The sequence below is a fragment of the Balaenoptera physalus genome (assembly GCF_965194825.1).
Source record: "Balaenoptera physalus genome assembly, chromosome: 1".
NCBI classification, from domain to species: Eukaryota; Metazoa; Chordata; class Mammalia; order Artiodactyla; family Balaenopteridae; genus Balaenoptera; species Balaenoptera physalus.
The window spans coordinates 92,269,563-92,289,200 of record NC_138882.1 but is presented as its reverse complement, the minus strand read 5'-3'; the positions used below and the strand labels follow the sequence as shown (position 1 = coordinate 92,289,200).

The following is a 19,638-nucleotide window of genomic DNA, read 5'->3' as shown; positions in this document are numbered from 1 at the left end:
TTATAAACTTTTCCTATTAAGGGCCCGATAGTAAATATTTTAGGCTTTTTGGGTCAAAAGACAATATCAAGGATATTGTGTAGGTATTTATGTAACAAGCAAGAAAAGTAATTTCCGAAAATATTTTATTGACAACTCACTGAGTACAATTTTTCCCCATAATACAGTCTACTAATACGAAAAATAGAATTCTTCGGGTGAGGGAGGATAGCATTTTACTTAGAGTTAAAATTAGTGTTCCCTATCATCAAATTGATTGCAAGTAAAAAAGAAAAAAAACATACAAAAGAAAACAAGAAAAAAGAAAAAAGGATCACAGAAAAGGTAGGAAAATAGAAAACAGATTGAAAATCAAAAATAAACTATATATCTTAATATATAGTTTATTAGAATAGATATAAATGGATTCAAGTCTTCTGCTAAAAGAAAAATCATCAGTATAATTCTTTTAAAAAAACTAGTTTATAATCCCTGTTTACAAGAGACACACTTAAATTATAAAGCCACAGAAAGGTAAAAATAAAGAGATAGAATTTGCCAGTAAAATACTATCTGAAAGACAGCTCCTATCCCTTTGTTTTTCTTTATTAATTTTAGAATCAGCTTTCCAAGGTTCATTAAAAAACTGCTGAAATTTTGATAGGAATATATTTCTATTTCCCATTGTGGTCACAGTGACTCTAGCCCTTGGTGTTATGAGAACGGTGAACAAAAGGGCCATTGTGAAAAAGCTACCTATTGTTGAAACTCTGGGCTGCTGTAACATGATTTGTTCAGATAAAACTAGAACCCTGACAAAGAATGAAATGACTGTTACCCACATATTTACTTCAGCTGGCCTGCATGCTGAGGTTACTGGAGTTGGCTACAGTCCATTTGGGGAAGTGATTGTTGATGGTGATGTTGTTCATGGATTCTATAACCCATCTGTTAGCAGAATTTTTGAGGCGGGCTGTGTGTGCAATGATGCTGTAATTAGAAACAACACTCTAATGGGGAAACCAATGGAAGGAGCCTTAATTGCTCTTGCAATGAAGATGGGTCTTGATGGACTTCAACAGGATTATATCAGAAAAGCTGAATACCCTTTTAGCTCTGAGCAGAAGTGGATGGCTGTTAAGTGTGTGCACCAAACACAGCAGAAAACAAAATCAACCAATGTAACTAACAAAATCCAAACCCGCTGACCTGACTCAGGATCTAGAAGAGGTCAGCCTGGCACAGATATGAAAAACGTACCAATTTAAAAACAACCCCACGGGACTTCCCTGGTGGTGCAGTGGTTAAGAATCCACCTACCAATGCAGGGGATGCGGGTTCGATCCATAGTCTGGGAAGATCCCACATGCAGTGGAGCAAATAAGCCCGTGTGCCACAACTACTGAGCCTGTGCTCTAGAGCCAGTGAGCCACAACTACTGAGCCCATGTGCCTCAACTGCTAAAGCCCGCGTGCCTAGAGCCCTGCTCTGCAATGACAAGCCCACACACCGCAAAGAAGAGTAGCCCCTGCTCGCCACAACTAGAGAAAGCCCGCAGGCCGCAACGAAGACCCAACGCAACCAAAAATAAATAAATAATTAATTAATTCTTAAAAAAAAACAAAAGAAAGTATGAGTATATACTTTTAAAGGTATATGAGTATATTTCACATCCTAAACTGAGTCTTTTCATCCATGACCATGGTATATTTTCCCACTTATTCAGGTATTTATTGTCCTTCAATAATATGTTGTAATTTTCTCCATAAAGAAAAATCTTTTATTAATTTATTTTTCTTGGCACCTTATAGTTTTTGTTGCTCTTGTGAATGATATTGATTTTATGTTACATTTTCTAATCGGTTATTGCTGGTGAATAGGAACTCCAGTGATTTTTTTCTATGTTAATCTTGCATACAGTAACCTTGCTGCGCTTCCTTAATTCATTTTAAAAGCCAACACGCACCCCAATTTCATAGCAGCATTATTTAAAATAGCCAAGATATGGAAGCAACCTAAGTGTCCATCAACAGATGAACAGCTAAAGTAGATGTGATATATATATACACAATGGAATACTACTCAGCCGTAAAAAGAATGAAATTTTGCCTTTTGCAACAACATGGATAGACTTGGAGGGTATTATGCTACGTGAAATAAGTCAGAGAAAGACAAATACTGTATGATATCACTTACATGTAGAATCTAAAAAATACAAAAAAACTAGTGAATATAACAAAAAAGAAACAGACTCAGATATAGAGAACAGATTAGTAGTTACCAGTGGGGAGAGGGAGGGGGAGGGGCAATATAGGGGAAGGAGATTAAGAGGTACAAAGTATTAGGTATAAAATAAACTACACGGATCTATTGTACAACACAGGGAATATAGCCAATATTTTGTAACAACTATAAATGTAGTGATTTTTTTTTTTAGTTACAGTCAGATCTTTATTTGAAAATCTCATCTGCCAACTTAGTGCTTTCCACCAACTCAGGGTGCAGAAACCTTCACAGGCTTCACAATCTTTTGATTAGGTGCTGCCTTTGTAGTAGCCATTGCTGTCTTTATAAAATAGTGAATCACTATATTGAACACCTGTAGCTTATACAATACTGTACATCAACTACACTTAAATTAAAAAAAAGAGCAAATACATGGTGTCTCCCTGGTGGTCTGGTGGTTAAGATTCCATGCTTCCACTACAGGAGGCATGGGTTCGATCCCTGTTCAGGGAAAGTTCCACATACTGTGAGGTGCAGCGTCCCCCCCGCCAAAAAAAGGAAGCCAACATAACCTTAATAGTAATGCTTGTTAAGAACAACACAAAAGCCTATCATTTCACTCATCATAGACACAAAAGTTCTAGATAAAATACTATCAGAACAAAGCCAGTTGTTTATTAAAATAATTATTAATTAAATATTAAATTATTAATTAAAATATTATTAAAATAATAACATTCTATGAAAAAAATGGTGCTATAATTTTTAATCAATAATGTACATAAAGATGGACTCAGGGGCTTACTAAAAATTAAAATTCCCAAAGATCAGTTAGGATGGAGTGAAAACGTGTATTTTAAGTCTCTCCTCCCCCCAGAGATACCTAGGCAATTATGGCATATGTGGTTTTGTCGGATAAGGACTAAACTTTAGGAAATGCTGAAGAGAAGTTTGTTTTAGAAATACAAAGGTTATTCATATTGTTAAATCAATCTCCATAATTCAATATATCTCCTAAATAAAGGAAAAAAACCGCCAATACTAGTTTCAATACCAACAGACACTTTAAAAATTTAATAAGATTAAGCAGCAAATAATAATAAACTTAAAGATTTGCCACGTAATTATCTTTACCATTAATATCAAGAAGCCAAGGAGGCTTACCAATCTTAACCAACGCTGTTTTGAGGGTTATTGCATACTGATGGAGGTGGGGAAATCAGCTCCTGCCTACCCAATCTATAAGCTTACAACAAACCTACTGTAATTAAAATAGTATGGTACTTGTATAAGAATAATTAAGTGGGTGACTGAAACAGAATACAGCATTCAAAAATGGTTTAAAATACCATCACATTGGGATTAGGTTTTCAACATATGAATTTTGAAGGACACGAACACTCAGTAGACACTATAGTGTTCAGAACAGTTCAGAATATCTCTTATCATTTTATAGGGATCTTTAAAAATGGATTAAAAAAATGAATGGGTACCTAATATGTGACATATCAACATTCCAATTTAAGGGGTGGGGATTAATATTACATTTAATTAAATGGTACTAGTAAAATGACAGTCCATCTGGGCAGAGAAAAAGACCCTTACATTATGCTACAAAACATGTATTTCAGATAGATTAGATCTCTGAATATAAAAAGGATGTCTATGAAAATATTCTAAGAGAGTGCAGGAAAATTAACATACAAACTCAAGGTGGAATCAACCTGATGGAACCAAAAACACAGAAGCCCTAAAACCATAAAAAAAAAAAATGACCGATTTTTAAAACCCTTTTTTTGACAAGCTGTAACATACATACAAAAAGAGCACAAATCCTAAGTGAACAGCTGAATGAATTACAACCAAGTAAGTGCTCCTGTAAAACTACCACCAGGTTAAGAAATAGACGATCTCCAGGTCCCCAGAAGCCCTCCTCACGCGTCTCCTCAATTACCACCCACTTGTACTGCCCCAAAGGCAAACATCATCCTAATTTTTAATACATTAGTTTAGCTTTGCCTATTTAAAAACTTATGTAAACGAAATCCTACATAAGGTATATAGTCTTTTAACTTTCTCTTCTTTTGCTTAACATGTTGTGTGTGAGATTCATCCATATTTCTGTGTGTAGCTATATGTCATTTATTTCCAGAGCTCCATAGTATTTCATCACATGAACCATTCTAGGCATTCTACTGATGAATCTTTGAATTGTTTCCAGTTTGGGAGAGTTAAAAATAATGTTGCAAGAAAAACTGTGTCCATGTATCTTGGTGAACACATGCATGCATAAGTATATTAGGTATATACTTAGGAGTGAAACTATTTGGTTAAAGAGAAATCATATGCTTAACTTTAGTAGGTATGTCCAATTTTCCAAAGTGGAACTACCAACTTATACTTCAATCAGCAGTGTATGAGAATTTGCTTTACTTCACATCCTTGACAAAATCTGGCATTGTGTCTTTTAAATTTTGGCCAAAGACGATTGATTTGACTACATAAAAGTTAAGTATTTCTGTATAAATAGAAAAAAATGGTATTTATTACTAAGGAAATTGTTTAATAAATTAAGGTACATCCAAATCATAGACTAATATAATGCTATGAAAATAAGTTAGATCCCTAGATATTGTCCGGAAGTGATATTCATGATGTGCTGCCAAGAGAAAAAGGCATGTAGCAGAGTTAAAAAGAAACATACCAAACCTAAACCAAAACCAAACATGAATACTCTCTTTATATTTGTGCATGCATGCTTGTATGAGCATAGAACATGTGAAATCATTAATATTTCTGACTTCAGGGTCTTAGGACAGCCAGGTTAAGTTTGATTTCTTATAAAAGCATGTATTACTTTTGTAATTAAAAATTCCAATAAAAATGCAAACAAAAACAACTCCCTGCAGCAGATGCAGACAGTTTACCAACTATGAACAAGGCACTGCCCTGGATTTTGGCACAGTTTCCTAAAGGCTTATCATCTGGTGGAGGAGACAGCTTGGTGGAGAGACTGTCACTTCAAGTTTAGCAAAAAGATAATTTCCTATTATACCACACAAACTAGCACAAAATAACTTTGAACTTGTGATTTGTCAGTGTCATTTGTCTTTCCTTAGATTACCTTCAGAGAGCCTTCTAAAATAAAAGGAATCTTTTCCTTCTCTTTTTCTTTTTCTTGATCTGATATCTCTGTTTTGCTCATTCCTTTGTTACCTATAACCAGAGAAAATTAAACTTCTTAGTAAAACTCTCTAAAATAAGGTTTCATAGAAGGACCAAGCGTCTGGGTTGTAGGGGATCCCCATTCACTCATCTCTGAATTCTTTTTTTGCCATCTCTAGAGCGGACATCTGAAGTGGAACTGAGCTCTTTTAGGGATGAACAACTCACCATCTGTGGAGGCAGTACATTCCATTCTCAAAGTGTTGAGATTTTGAAGCTTTTAGTGAACTGGACTCTCTCTCACTAGAGTTTTAACCTAATTAATCCTAATTTAACCCCTTAAGACCACACAGAACAAATTTAACTTTTCTTTCTATACTGAAGCCCTCCTCTTGACATTATAGTTATTCTGTTCTGAAGATTTACATCTGTCCTGACTTGAGAGGCCTCAAACTGAATGCAATACCTACCAGGTGTATTCCAATCCCAATTCCAAATAAACCATTTTCTGAATTTGGTCCAAAGACACCCAGATAATTACTAAGCTTTTGGTTCTGCTCAGAAGCAGAATAAAGAAAAGGCAGTCAACCCACAATTTTTGTTACTAACAGTAAAGTATGGCCTGGACACGATTGTGAGAGGGCAGCCCTACCTGTCTTTTTAGATAGTCCCATCGAGTATTCCAATTACCTAGTACTGTCCTGCTGCACCCCCATCAGGAGGAAGGCTGAGTTGATGGATGGATTATGTAACCATTTTGGTGAAAGGTGAATGCTTCATCTTTGACTTGGTTTTCCAAGTTTTATTTTAGAATCAAGCCAAGCACAAATTCCTTTGATAGTTTATAGAGGTTGCAAAAACTTTGGAAATTATATAGTTTTGCTTCTTTATAGGCAATCACTCTCAACTTGGTTATCAGAAACAATGAGTATTATTCACACAGAGTTCATTTCCTTTGTACGAACCCAGTGAAATATCTTTATTTTCCAGATGAATTACCTCGACATCTCACTTATTTATCAAGTATCCTTCCTCTTTTTCTCACCCTCTTCTCTCTGACTGACAGCATCAAAGTCATGAAAATTGACAACAACAAAAATGAAAATATCTATTGATCCAACATCCTGTTGAGTCCATGTCACAGGCCCCCAATAATCCGTTTTTCCTTCATTTTTAAATTCTAACTCCCAGTTAGTCTTGGGACTCTTCTGTTTACTCTTCTAAGGAAGGTCTTGTTTTAATCTCACTTTGGAAGCCATAATGATTCTTATGGAGACATACTGACTCTGAATCTAACTCATGTATTGCCAACAAAACTTAGATAGGCAAACCTATCAACCCCAGCAAAATAAAGACACTTGGCATTTCTCAGCATCACACTGTCTCTGAATAGATTGAATCTTTCAGATCTGGCAGGAAGTGTGGTCAATATAAGACAAGTATCAATCAATATACAACAAATATTCTCATCATATTTAGAATGCAGCTATTCTATTTTTTAGGGAAAGTGAAGAGTCACAGAAATTTTGTGGACAACTCTTTTTAATCCTGAAATGTTCACTGTCTTGATTAAATTAATAAATAGAATGTCTTTGGACTTATGTATAAGTTCAACTGGTTACTTATTTTTAGATTTTTTAATAGAATAAATTTTGCTAGTAGAAGAAATTTTGGTACCAGCAGAAGATTTTATTTCCAGCTCATTCTTGGTCCTACTGATTTCCTCAGCCATTTTAGCTTCCTGATATACAGCTTCTTCTTTTATGATCCAATCTTGAATGGATTTTGCAACAAGTTCCAAATAATTCCTAAAAAAAAAGCAAAGAACAGCAGGTGACAATTGAGTTAATATTAGTTAAAGTAAACAAGTGCTTAAGATACTGATTGTGCAAATAACTTTTAAAAAATGAACTGATTCTAAATTGTCCATGTAACAAATGTAATAACAATATATCCTAGAATATATTTTGTACAAATATATTTTGTACAAATATATTTTGTATATTTATATATATGTCATATATAAATATCCAATAAACATTTGAAAAATTTTCAGCTTCCTTCATGATTAAAGATGTATAAAATTAAAAATCAGATATTTCCATCCAAACCAAAGATTAAAATGCTTGATAATACCAAGAGTTGATGACGGTTTGGAGAAACAGTCATTCTCAATGCTATTAATTGGAGAGTAATATGGCAAAATCTCTTTTAGGGCAATTTTATAGCACAATAGGTACTATCTTAATTGACTGACAGCTAAGTGACTCACTGGATTAGCTGAAACACTGCACTCTTGCTATAAAACTTACTGGCCCTTGAATACCCACATCCTAAATACTACACCCTAAGCTGCTTGTGCATTTATGTATACATCAGCATCTTATTGCTTACCGGGATTCAGTAATATTTGCTCCCAAATCCATTTATTCTATTTATACTGATTATTGTAATTATTTTAACTAAATGTTATGTACACTTACAATATATGAATATCCAAAGAAAGTTGTTGCTAGGGAAAAATGTTGAAATATTTAGGCTTGACAATAAAGATTAGTTAATGTCAAATTGTATGAAAGTGAGGAAAAAAGTTTTGAAAAAATAAAACTAGGTGAATTCTATACTCAAGTTGCTTCATTATTTTCTTTAATTCTTGATCTCTTTTAAAGAAAAGAAATGCAAATTGGAAAAGAAGTAGTAAAACTGTCACTGTTTGCACATGACATGGTACTATACATAGAAAATCCTAAAGATACTACCAGAAAACTACTAGACCTCATCAGTTAATTTGGTAAAGTTGCAGGATACAAAATTAATACACAGAAATCTGTTGCATTTCTATATACTAAAAACAAAATAGCAGAAAGAGAAATTAAGTAAACAATCCCACTTACCATTGCATCAAAAAGAATAAAATACCTAGGAATAAACCTACCTAAGGAGGCAAAAAACCTATACTCCAAAAACTATAAGACACTGATGAAAGAAATTGAAGAGGACACAAACAGATGGAAAGATATACTGTGTTCTTGGATTGGAAGAACCAATATGGTTAAAATGACCATACTAACCAAGGCTATCTATAGATCCAATGCAACCCCTATCAAATGCCCAATGGCATTTTTCACAGAACTAGAACAAAATTTTTAAAATTTGTATGGAAATACAAAAGACCCTGAATAGCCAAAGCAATCTTGAAAAAGAAGAATGGAGCTGGAGGAATCAGGCTCCCTGACTTCAGACTATACTACAAAACTACAGTCATCAAAACAGTATGGCACTGGCAGAATATAGACCAATGGAACAGGATAGAAAGCCCAGAAATAAACCCACACACTTATGGGCAATTAATCTATGGCAAAGGAGGCAAGAATATACAAAACAATGGAGAAAAGATAGTCTCTTCAATAAGTGGTGCTGGGAAAACTGGACAGCTACATGTAAAAAGATGAAATTAGAACACTCCCTAACACCATACACAAAAATAAACTCAAAATGGATTAAAGACCTAAATGTAAGGTCAGACACTATAAAACTCTTAGAGGAAAACATAGGAAGAACACTCTTTGATATAAATTGCAGCAATATTTTTTTGGATCTGTCTCCTAGAATAATGGAAATAAAAACAAAAATAAACAAATGGCTCCTAATTAAACTTAAAAGCTTTTGCACAGCAAAGGAAACCGTAAACAAAATGGAAAGATAACCTATGGAATGGGAGAAAATATTTGCAAACTATGTGATGGAGAAGGGATTGATTTCCAAAATATACAAACAACACATACAGCTCAATATAAAAAAAAACCAAACAACCCAATCAAAAAAATAGGCAGAAGATGTAAATAGTTATTTCTCCAATGAAGACATACAGATGGTCAATTGGCACATGAAAAAATGCTCAATGTTGTTAATCACTAGAGAAATGCAAATCAAAACTACAATGAGGTATCACCTCATACCAGTCAGAATGACCATCATCAAAAAGTCTACAAATAATAAATGCTGGAGAGGGTGTGGAGAAAAGGGAACTCTCCTGCACTGTTTGTGGGAATGTAAATTGGTACAGCCACTATGGGGAACAGTATGGAGTTTCCTTAAAAAACTAAAAATAGAGTAACCATAAGATCCAGCAATCCCACTCCTGGGCATATATCCAGAGAAACCATACTTTGAAAAGACACATGTACTCCAGTGTTCACTGCAGCACTATTTAAAATAGCCAGGACATGGAAGCAACCTAAATGTCCATCAACAGAGAAATGGATGAAGAAGATGTGGTACATATATACACTGGAATATTACTCAGCCATAAAAAGGAACAAAACTGGTCATTTATAGAGATGTTGATAGACATAGAGAGTATCATACAGACCAAAGTCAGAAAGAGAGAAACAAATATCATATATTAATGCATATATATGGAATCTAGAAAAATGGTATAGATGATCTTATTTGCAAAGCAGAAATAGAGACACAGACATAGAGAACAAATGTATGGATACCAAGGGAGAAAGGGATGGGGTGGGAGGAACTGGGAGATTGGGATTGACACATATACACTATTGATACTAGATATAAAATAGACAACTAATGAGAACATACTGTATAGCACAGGGAACTCTACTTAATGCACTGTGGTGACCTAAATGGGAAGGAAATCCAAAAAAAGAGGGGATATATGTATATGTATAGCTGATTCATTTTGCTCTACAGCAGAAAGTAACACAACATGGTAAAGCAACTATACTCCAATAAAAATTAACTTAAAAATAATAAAAAATTTAATAATACAATACCTTATTTGCCTAAAAAAAAGAGAAAGAAATCAACTGAAAATTGTAGACTATGAACTATGGTTATACAACATCTTCATTTGGAAGGTAAAAGATATCTCAAACTCAACATGCCCCAAATCAAACTCCTGATCTTCCACTCCAAACTGCTCATCAAGCCCTTTGGCCTCTTAGCTGATGGCAAGTCTGCACTTGTCATCAGGTTGTGTTGAATAGGTCAAATACCCTGAAGTTATCTTTGACTACTCTTGTTTCTCATGTTCTTCTTCCAATATGCCAGGAAATCCAAATGATTTTTTAAAACATATTTGAAATACATTCAGAATCTGATCACTTCTCACTCCCTTTACCACTATCGTCCTGGTCTGTCACTACCACCTTTTGCTAGGATTGCTGCCATAGACTCCCAACAAGTCTCCTTGTTCCTACCCTCGACCCCCTGTAGTCTATTCTAGAGAGAGCGAGTAGGAAGATCCCTTTCATCCTTAAGTCATATCATGTCTCTCTTATGCTCAGGACCTTTCAATAAGTCTGCATTTCAAACAAAACCCAGAATCATTAGTACTAATCTGTGATGAGAGAACACAGATATGTATATTTCAAATGAAATAACAAAATAAGGAATATTTTAGCATTCAATGATTCAGGAAATTTGCCACCCACAGATACTTTCTGAAAGAATTACTCACAAATGTATTCCAGCTGCGTTAAGAAAAAACATCCAAGACAACACGGGATATAAGTAAGAGTCGAGAAATAATAATACTTACAATTAAATGTAGGTAACTATGTATGCCACTTATTTATGATTAAAAAATATTACTTTACAATTGGAAATAAAATTTTTCGGCAATTTCTAAATGGGAGGTAGGAGATTTGTTGGGAGTAAGTGAAAATATGTTAAAGATTTTAACATTTTCTGTGAAATGATATTAATATTCTTTAACCCTAGCTATTATATAAAAATGTTTAAATATGTGATTTAAAAGGATAAGTGTAACTTCTAGAAGAATATAAATACAATGTATGACTTTAAAAAATCACATGCTAAGAATGAACTAAGAAAATTGAATTTAACAAAAGGAAGGAAAGGGATTAATCCTGAAGTAAAAATGTGTGTTTATAAATTTAATGGTAAGACACGGCCCCTGGCTGCCATCTTGGATGCAGTGTCTTTTGTCTCACTTCTACAGATGGCCCGCCTGAGCTGAAGTGTTGGTGGCAGCCATTCGGCACTAGGAACTCTGGTCGGAAGAGCTGGGTGCAAGGCCTCTGCACGTGGCCCCCCGTGAGCAAGGGAAACCTGACTAAGCACAAAGGAAAAAAAAGCCATCTCAGAGCTGTGACTATTTTCAAGGCTATTGTTTTTCTCTGTGGAACACTGCCTTTGGGGCAAAACAAAGAAGCAGCAGCTGATTCTAATGTGCAGCGCAGAAGGAGAGACACTGCAAGCCAGCTTCTCCAACTCTGAAGGCACTCCAGCCGTGTGGCTGACAGGGTCTTGGTGCTCCGGCTGGGTGTCAGGCCTGACCCTCTGAGGTGTGAGAGCCAAGTTCAGGACACTGAACCACCACAGGCCTCCTGGCCCCACATAATACCAATCGGTGAGAGCTCTCCCAGAGATCTCCATCTCAATGCTAAGACCCAGCTCCAATCAACGACCAGCAAACTCCAGTGTTGGACATCCCACGCCAAACAGCTAGCAAGATGGGAACACAACCCCACTCATTAGCAGAGAGGCTGCCTAAAATCATATTGAGTTCACAGACACCCCAAAACACACCACCAGATGTTGTCCTGCCCACCAGAAAGACAAGATCCAACTTAATCCACCAGAACACATGTACTAGTCTACTCCACCAGGAAGCCCACACAACCCACTGAACCAACCTTAGCCACTGGGGGCAGACACCATAAACAACAGGAACTATGAACCTGCAGCCTGCGAAAAGGAGACCTCAAACACAGTAAGTTAAGAAAAATGAGAAGACAGAGAAACACACAGCAGATGAAGGAGCAAGGTAAAAACCCACCAGACCAAACAAATGAAGAGGAAATAGGCAGTCTACCTGAAAAAGAATTCAGAGTAATGATAGTAAAGATGATAAAAAATCTTGGAAATAGAATGGAGAAAAATACAAGAATCATTTAACAAGGACGTAGAAGAACTAAAGAGCAAACAAATAATGATGAACACCACAATAAATGAAATGAAAAATTCTCTAGAAGGAATCAATAGCAGAATAACTGAGGCAGAAGAATGGATAAGTGACCTGGAAGATAAAATAGTGGAAAAAACTACTGCAGAGCAGAATAAAGAAAAAAGAATGAAAAGAATTGAGGACAGTCTTAGAGACCTCTGGACAACATTAAATGCACCAACATTCGAATTATAGGGGTCTCAGAAGAAGAAGAGAAAAAGAAAGGGACTGAGAAAATATTTGAAGAGACCATAGTTGAAAACTTCCCTAATATGGGAAAGGAAATAGTCAATCAAGTCCAGGAAGTACAGAAAGTCCCATACAAGATAAATTCAAGGAGAAACACGCCAAGACACATATTAATCAAACTATCAAAAATTAAATACAAAGAAAAAATATTAAAAGCAGCAAGGGAAAAACAACAAATAACATACAAAGGAATCCCCATAAGGTTAAGAGCTGATCTTACAGCAGAAACTCTGCAAGCCAGAAGGTAGTGGCAGGACATATTTAAAGTGATGAAAGGGAAAAACCAACAACCAAGATGACTCTACCCAGCAAGGATCTCATTCAGATTGCACGGAGAAATTAAAACCTTTTCAGACAAGCAAAACCTAAGAGAATTCAGCACCACCAAACCAGCTTTACAACAAATGCTGAAGGAACTTCTCTAGGCAGGAAACACAAGAGAAGGAAAAGTCCTACATAAACAAAACAAAACAAGTATGAAAATGGTAATAGGAACATACATATCGATAATTACCTTAAATGTAAATGGATTAAATGCTCTAACCAAAAGACACACACTGGCTGAATGGATACAAAAACAAGACCCGTATATATGTTGTCTACAAGAGACCATTTCAGACCTAAGGAAACATATAGACTGAAAGGGAGGGGATGGAAACAGATATTCCATGCAAATGGAAATCAAAAGAAAGGTGGAGTAGCAATTCTCATATAAGAAAAAGTACACTTTAACATAAAGACTATTACAAGAGAAAAAGAAGGACACTACATAATGATCAAGGGACCAATCCAAGAAGAAGATATAATAACAATTGTAAATATTTATGCACCCAACATAGCAGTACCTCAATACATAAGGCAAATGCTAACAGCCATAAAAGGGGAATTTGACAGGAGCACAATCATAGTAGGGGACTTTAACACCCCACTTTCACCAATGGACAGATCAAGCAAAATGAAAATAAATAAGGAAAAACAAGCTTTAAATGACACCTTAAACAAGATGGACTTAATTGATATTTATAGGACATTGTATCCAAAAACAACAGAATACACTTTCTTCTCAAGAGCTCATGGAGCATTCTCCAGGATAGATCATATCTTGGGTCACAAATCAAGCCTTGGTAAATTTACGAAAACTGAAATCGTTTCACGTATCTTTTCTGACCACAACGCTATGAGACTAGATATCAATTACAGGAAAAGAAACTGTAAAAAATACAAACACATGGAGGCTAAACAAAATAACCAGGAGATCACTAAAGAAATCAAAGACGAAATCAAAAAATACCTAGAAACAAAGGACAATGAAAACATGATTACCCAAAACCTATGGGATGCAGCAAAAGTAGTTCTAAGAGGGAAGTTTATAGCAATACAATCTTACCTCAAGAAAAAAGAAACATCTCAAATAAACAACCTAAACTTACATCTAAAGTAATTAGAGAAAGAAGAACAAAAACCCTAAACTTAGCAGAAGGAAAGAAATCATAACTATCAGATCAGAAATAAATGAAAAAGAGATGAAGAAAACAATTACAAAGATCAATAAAACTAAAAGCTGGTTCTTTGAGCAGATAAACAAAATTGATAAACCATTAGCCAGACTCATCAAGAAAAAGAGGAAGAAGATTCAAATCAACATAATTAGAAATGAAAAAGGAGAAGTAACAACTGACACTGCAGAAATACAAAGGATCATGAGAGATTACTACAAACATCTATATGCCAATAAAATGGACAACCTGGAAGAAATGGACCAATTCTTAGAAAAGCACAACCTTCCGAGACTAAACGAGGAAGAAATAGAAAATATAAACAGACCGATCACAAGCACTGAAATTGAAACTGTGATTAAAAATCTTCCAACAAACAAAAGCCCAGGACCAGATGGCTTCACAGGCGAATTCTATAAAATATTTAGAGAAGAGCTAACACCCATCCTTCTCCAATTCTTCCAAAAAATAGCAGAGGGAGGAAGACTCCCTAACTCATTCTACAAGACCACAATCACCCTGATACCAAAACCAGACACAGATGTTACAAAAAAAAAAAAACTACAGGCCAATATCACTGATGAACATAGATGCAAAAATCCTCAACAAAATACTAGCAAACAGAATCCAGCAGCACATTAAAAAGATCATACACCATGATCAAGTGGGGTTTATCCCAGAAATGCAAGGATTCTTTAATATGCGCAAATCAATCAATGTGATACACCATATTAACAAATTGAAAGACGAAAACCATATGATAATCTCAATAGATGCAGAAAAAGCTTTCGACAAAATTCAACACCGATTTATGATAAAAACTCTCCAGAAAGTAGTCATAGAGGGAACTTACATCAACATAATAAAGGCCATATATGACAAACCCACAGCCAACATCATTCTCAATGGTAAAAAACTGAAACCATTTCCACTAAGATTAGGAACAAGGTTGCCCACTCTCATCACTATTATTCAACATAGTTTGGAAGTTTTAGCCACAGCAATCAGAGAAGAAAATGAAATAAAAGGAATCCATATTGGAAAAGAAGAAGTAAAGCTGTCACTGTTTGCAGAGGACATGATACTATATATAGAGCATCCTAAAGATGTTACCAAAAACTACTAGAGCTAATCAATGAATATGGTAAAGTAGCAGGGTACAAAATTAATGCACAGAAATCTCTTGCATTCGTATACACTAATGATGAAAAATCTGAAAGAGAAATTAAGGAAACGCTCCCATTTACCACTGCAACAAAAAGAACAAAATACCCAGGAATAAACCTACCTAAGGAGGAAAAAGACCTATAGCAGAAAACTATAAGACACTGATGAAAGAAATTAAAGATGATACAAACAGATGGAGAGATATACCATACTCTTGGACTGGAAGAATCAACATTGTGAAAATGACTATACTACCCAAAGCAATCTACAGAGTCAATGCAACCCCTATCAAATTACAAATGGCATTTTTCACAGAACTAGAAGAAAAAATATCACAATTTGTTTGGAGACACAAAAGACCCCGAATAGCCAAAGCAATCTTGAGAAAGTAAAATGGAGCTGGAGGAATCAGGCTGCCAGACTTCAGGCTGTACTACAAAGCTACAGTAATCAAGACAGTATGGTACTGGCACAAAAACAAATATAGATCAATGGAACAGGCTAGAAAGCCCAGAGAGAAACCCATGCACATATAGTCACCTTATGTTTGATAAAGGAGGCAAGAATATACAATGAAGAAAAGACAGTCTCTTCAATAAGTGGTGCTGGGAAAACTGGACAGCTATATGTAAAAGAATGAAATTAGAACACTCCCTAACACCGTACACAAAAGCCAACTCAAAATGGATTAAAGACCTAAATGTAAGGCCAGACACTATCAAACTCTTAGAGGAAAACATAGGCAGAACACTCTATGACATAAATCACAGCAAGGTCCTTTTTGACCCACCTCCTAGAGAAATGGAACTAAAAACAAAAATAAACAAATGGGACCTGATGAAACTTAAAAGCTTTTGCACAGCAAAGGAAACCAGAAACAAGATGAAAAGACAACCCTTAAAATGGGAGAAAATATTTACAAATGAAGCAACTGACAAAGGATTAATCTCCAAAATATACAAGCAGCTCATGCAGCTCAATATCAGTAAAACAAACAACCCAATCCAAAAATGGGCAGATGACCTAAACAGACATTTCTCCATAGAAGATATATAGATTGCCAACAAACACATGAAAGGATGCTCAACATCACTGATCATTAAAGAAATGCAAATCAAAACTACAGTGAGGTATCACCTTATACCAGTCAGAATGGCCATCATCAAAAAATCTACAAACAATAAATGCTGGAGAGGGTGTGGAGAAAAGGGAATCCTCTTGCATTGTTGGTGGGAATGTAAATTGATACAGCCACTATGGAGAACAGTATGGAGGTTCCTTAAAAAACTAAAAATAGAACTACCATATGACCCAGGAATCCCACTACTGGGCATATACACTGAGAAAACCATAATTCAAAAAGAGACATGTAGGGCTTCCTTGATGGCGCTGTGGTTAAGAACCTGCCTGCCAATGCAGGGGATACGGGTTCGAGCCCTGGTCCGGGAAGATGCCACATGCCGCAGAGCAAATAAGCCCGTGCACCACAACTACTGAGCCTGTTCTCTAGAGCCCGTGAGCAACAATTACTGAGCCAACGTGCCACAACTACTGAAGCCCGCATGCCTAGAGTCCATGCTCCACAACAAGAGAAGCCACCGCAATAAGAAGCCCGCGCACCGCAACGAAGAGTAGCCCCTGCTCGCCGCAACTAGAGAAAGCCTGCACCCAGCAACGAAGACCCAACACAGCCAAAAATAAATAAATAAAATAAATAAATTTATTTAAAAAAGTAAATAAAATAAAATAAAATAAAAAGAGACATGTACCATAAGTTCATTGCAGCACTATTTACAATAGCCAGGACATGGAAGCAAGCTAAGTGTCCATTGACAGATGAATGGATAAAGAAGATGTGGCACATATATATAGAATGGAATATTACTCAGCCATAAAAAGAAACGAAACTGAGTTATTTGTAGTGAGGTGGATGGACCTAGAGTCTGTCATACAGAGTGAAGTAAATCAGAAAGAGAAAAACAAATACCGTATGCTAACACATATATATGGAATCTAAAAAAATAAAGAGGTTCTGAAGAACCTAGAGGCAGGACAGGAACAAAAACTCCGATGTAGAGAATGGACTTGAGGACACAGAGAGGGGGAAGGGTAAGCTGAGATGAAGTGAGAGAGTGGCATTGACATATACACACTACCAAATGTAAAATAGATAGCTAGTGGGAAGCAGTTGCATAGCACAGGGAGATCAACTCGGTGCTTTGTGACCACCTAGAGGGGTGGGGTAGGGAGGGTGGAAGGGAGATGCAAGAGGGAGGAGATATGGGGATATATGTATATGTATAGCTGATTCACTTTGTTATAAAGCAGAAACTAACACACAATTGTAAAGCAATTATACTCCAATAAAGATGTTAAAATAAATAAATGAATAAGTAAATAAGTAAATAAGTAAATAGAAAACCCAAAGAGTCTAATAACCATGACAGACGTTGTATCAGTAATTAAACATTGTCCCAGGTCCAGATGTTCTTATTTGGAAGTTTTACCAAATGCCAAAGGAACATATACCTTAGTCTTGCACAAACTCATTCAGAAAATCAAAATATAGAAATGAAAAAGGAGAACATCTGCCCATTAATTTACGAGGCTAATAAAATCCCAATATGAAAGCCAGACAAGAACGTTTAAAGAAGGGAAAATTATAGCTGAGTCTTACCCACGAATACAGATCCAAATATTGTAAATAATCTATTAGCAAACCTAATGCAGTAATTTATAAAAAAAGATAACATAATGGACAAATTGGATTTTCACAGGAATAAGGTTGAACACTAGAATATCTATTAATAAAATTTAGCACTTTAACGAATAAAAAAGAACACCTAAATTGATGCAGAAAAATCATTTGATATGATTTAATAGTCACTTATGATTAAGAACTCAGAGCAAACTAGTAACAGGAGGAACTTTTCTAACCTAATAAGGAGTATTTACATAAATCCTACAGCAGAAAAACAAAAGCAAAAACATACTTAATAGATGAATATTCAAAACCTAGAGCAAGACAAGGATGTTCTCAAAATTGTATTGGAAGTCCTAGTCGGCAAAGAAATGAAAAGTATAATTACTGGAATGAGAAACAAAACAAAGAAAAGCACAGTTTAAGATATTAGCTTGGTACATCTGTTGTGTGCCTTAATTTTGAAAAATCATCTCATGACTTTAAAATGTGTGTTCCCGTGTATGCATATATGTATGCACACAACCTATTTCCCCAATTATTCTATAAGACCATGTTCGTACTCTCTATCTTTCTGTATCCCTTAGGACTCAAACAATTCTATACAAATAACAAATACTGAATATACATTAACTAGTATTGAAAAGTAATTAAAAGTCCTCATTATTAATAAGAAGAGAAAGCAAATTTTTAAGTTAGCAATGGAATAAGGATCTGGGAAGAAAAAAAATCACTGATTTCTAGAGGCTCAGTTTGCTGGGAACCTGACTGCATGTGTCACTCAGCTGCCCTACTTTTGAGTCTTCCCTAGATCAAGTGGAGTTACCACAAACCAGCATGTGGAATGTCATTTGTTGTAGTTCCTACTTTAAATCTTTCAGAGGCTGTTTTACTGGAGTCTAAATGAATCAAATGTAATTTAATAATATCCCCACTAGATTCAATGGGATAGGGAATGACGTCTGTCTTCCTCAGGGAGATAGTTTCAATGCCTATCACAGTGCCTGGCACACACATTCAACTTGGTGAGCTGAATTGAATCTACAGTATCACACAAATGTTTTTATCAAGTTGAACCAGCCAGCTTAGGCTATAAGAACTAAAAACTAGGTAACTAACAAACTAAGTTAAGACAACTAACTAACCAAACTATCTAAGTTGGTTACCTGAATCCAACATTAGAGTGAAGAGCAATGTTCCAATGTTCACAGTGCAGACGTTGCAAATTCATTGGATTATGAAAGACCAACAGTAAAGAGTTATCTTGGGTGTGGTAATAAGAATCAATACACCTGTATTGCTCATTGGCTTCTTGAAGAACCTGAAAATCAAAACAAATCCATTGTTGTGTCTTTTTTTCCCAAGAGAAAGGTCTCCTGCTAGGGCATTTCTCTGCCCCCTTCTTTTCCTCCACTTATCTCCATGATGTTAGTCAAGGTGAGAGCATAGATGGCAGACGTTTTCAGGAGCATTTTACCAACTTTTAAAGAAAAACAAATCCTAGGCTCCAGGCATAGAGGCATTTGCTCAAGTGTTCTTCATTAACGCTGGGAAATAATAATTAAGTCTAGGAGTTATTTATTTAACGTTTTCCATGCCTTCATATAGATCATTTCATTTTGTCATCATAAAAGCTCCAGATAAATAGGTATGATTATTTT

The 19,638-nt window shown here is 35.5% G+C and overlaps 1 protein-coding gene across 1 annotated transcript in view; it reads right to left on the bottom strand.

The window, feature by feature from the left end:
- Positions 1-19,638, bottom strand: part of SPAG17 (sperm associated antigen 17) — a 352,647-nt gene that overhangs the window by 110,470 nt on the left and 222,539 nt on the right. Inside the window, exons 19-21 of the mRNA XM_082460586.1 lie at positions 19,144-19,298; positions 6,997-7,178; positions 5,330-5,421 (exon numbers count right to left, since the gene is read on the bottom strand). Coding sequence (XP_082316712.1) covers positions 5,330-5,421; positions 6,997-7,178; positions 19,144-19,298 — 429 coding nt within the window. The remainder of the gene's footprint in view (positions 1-5,329; positions 5,422-6,996; positions 7,179-19,143; positions 19,299-19,638) is intronic.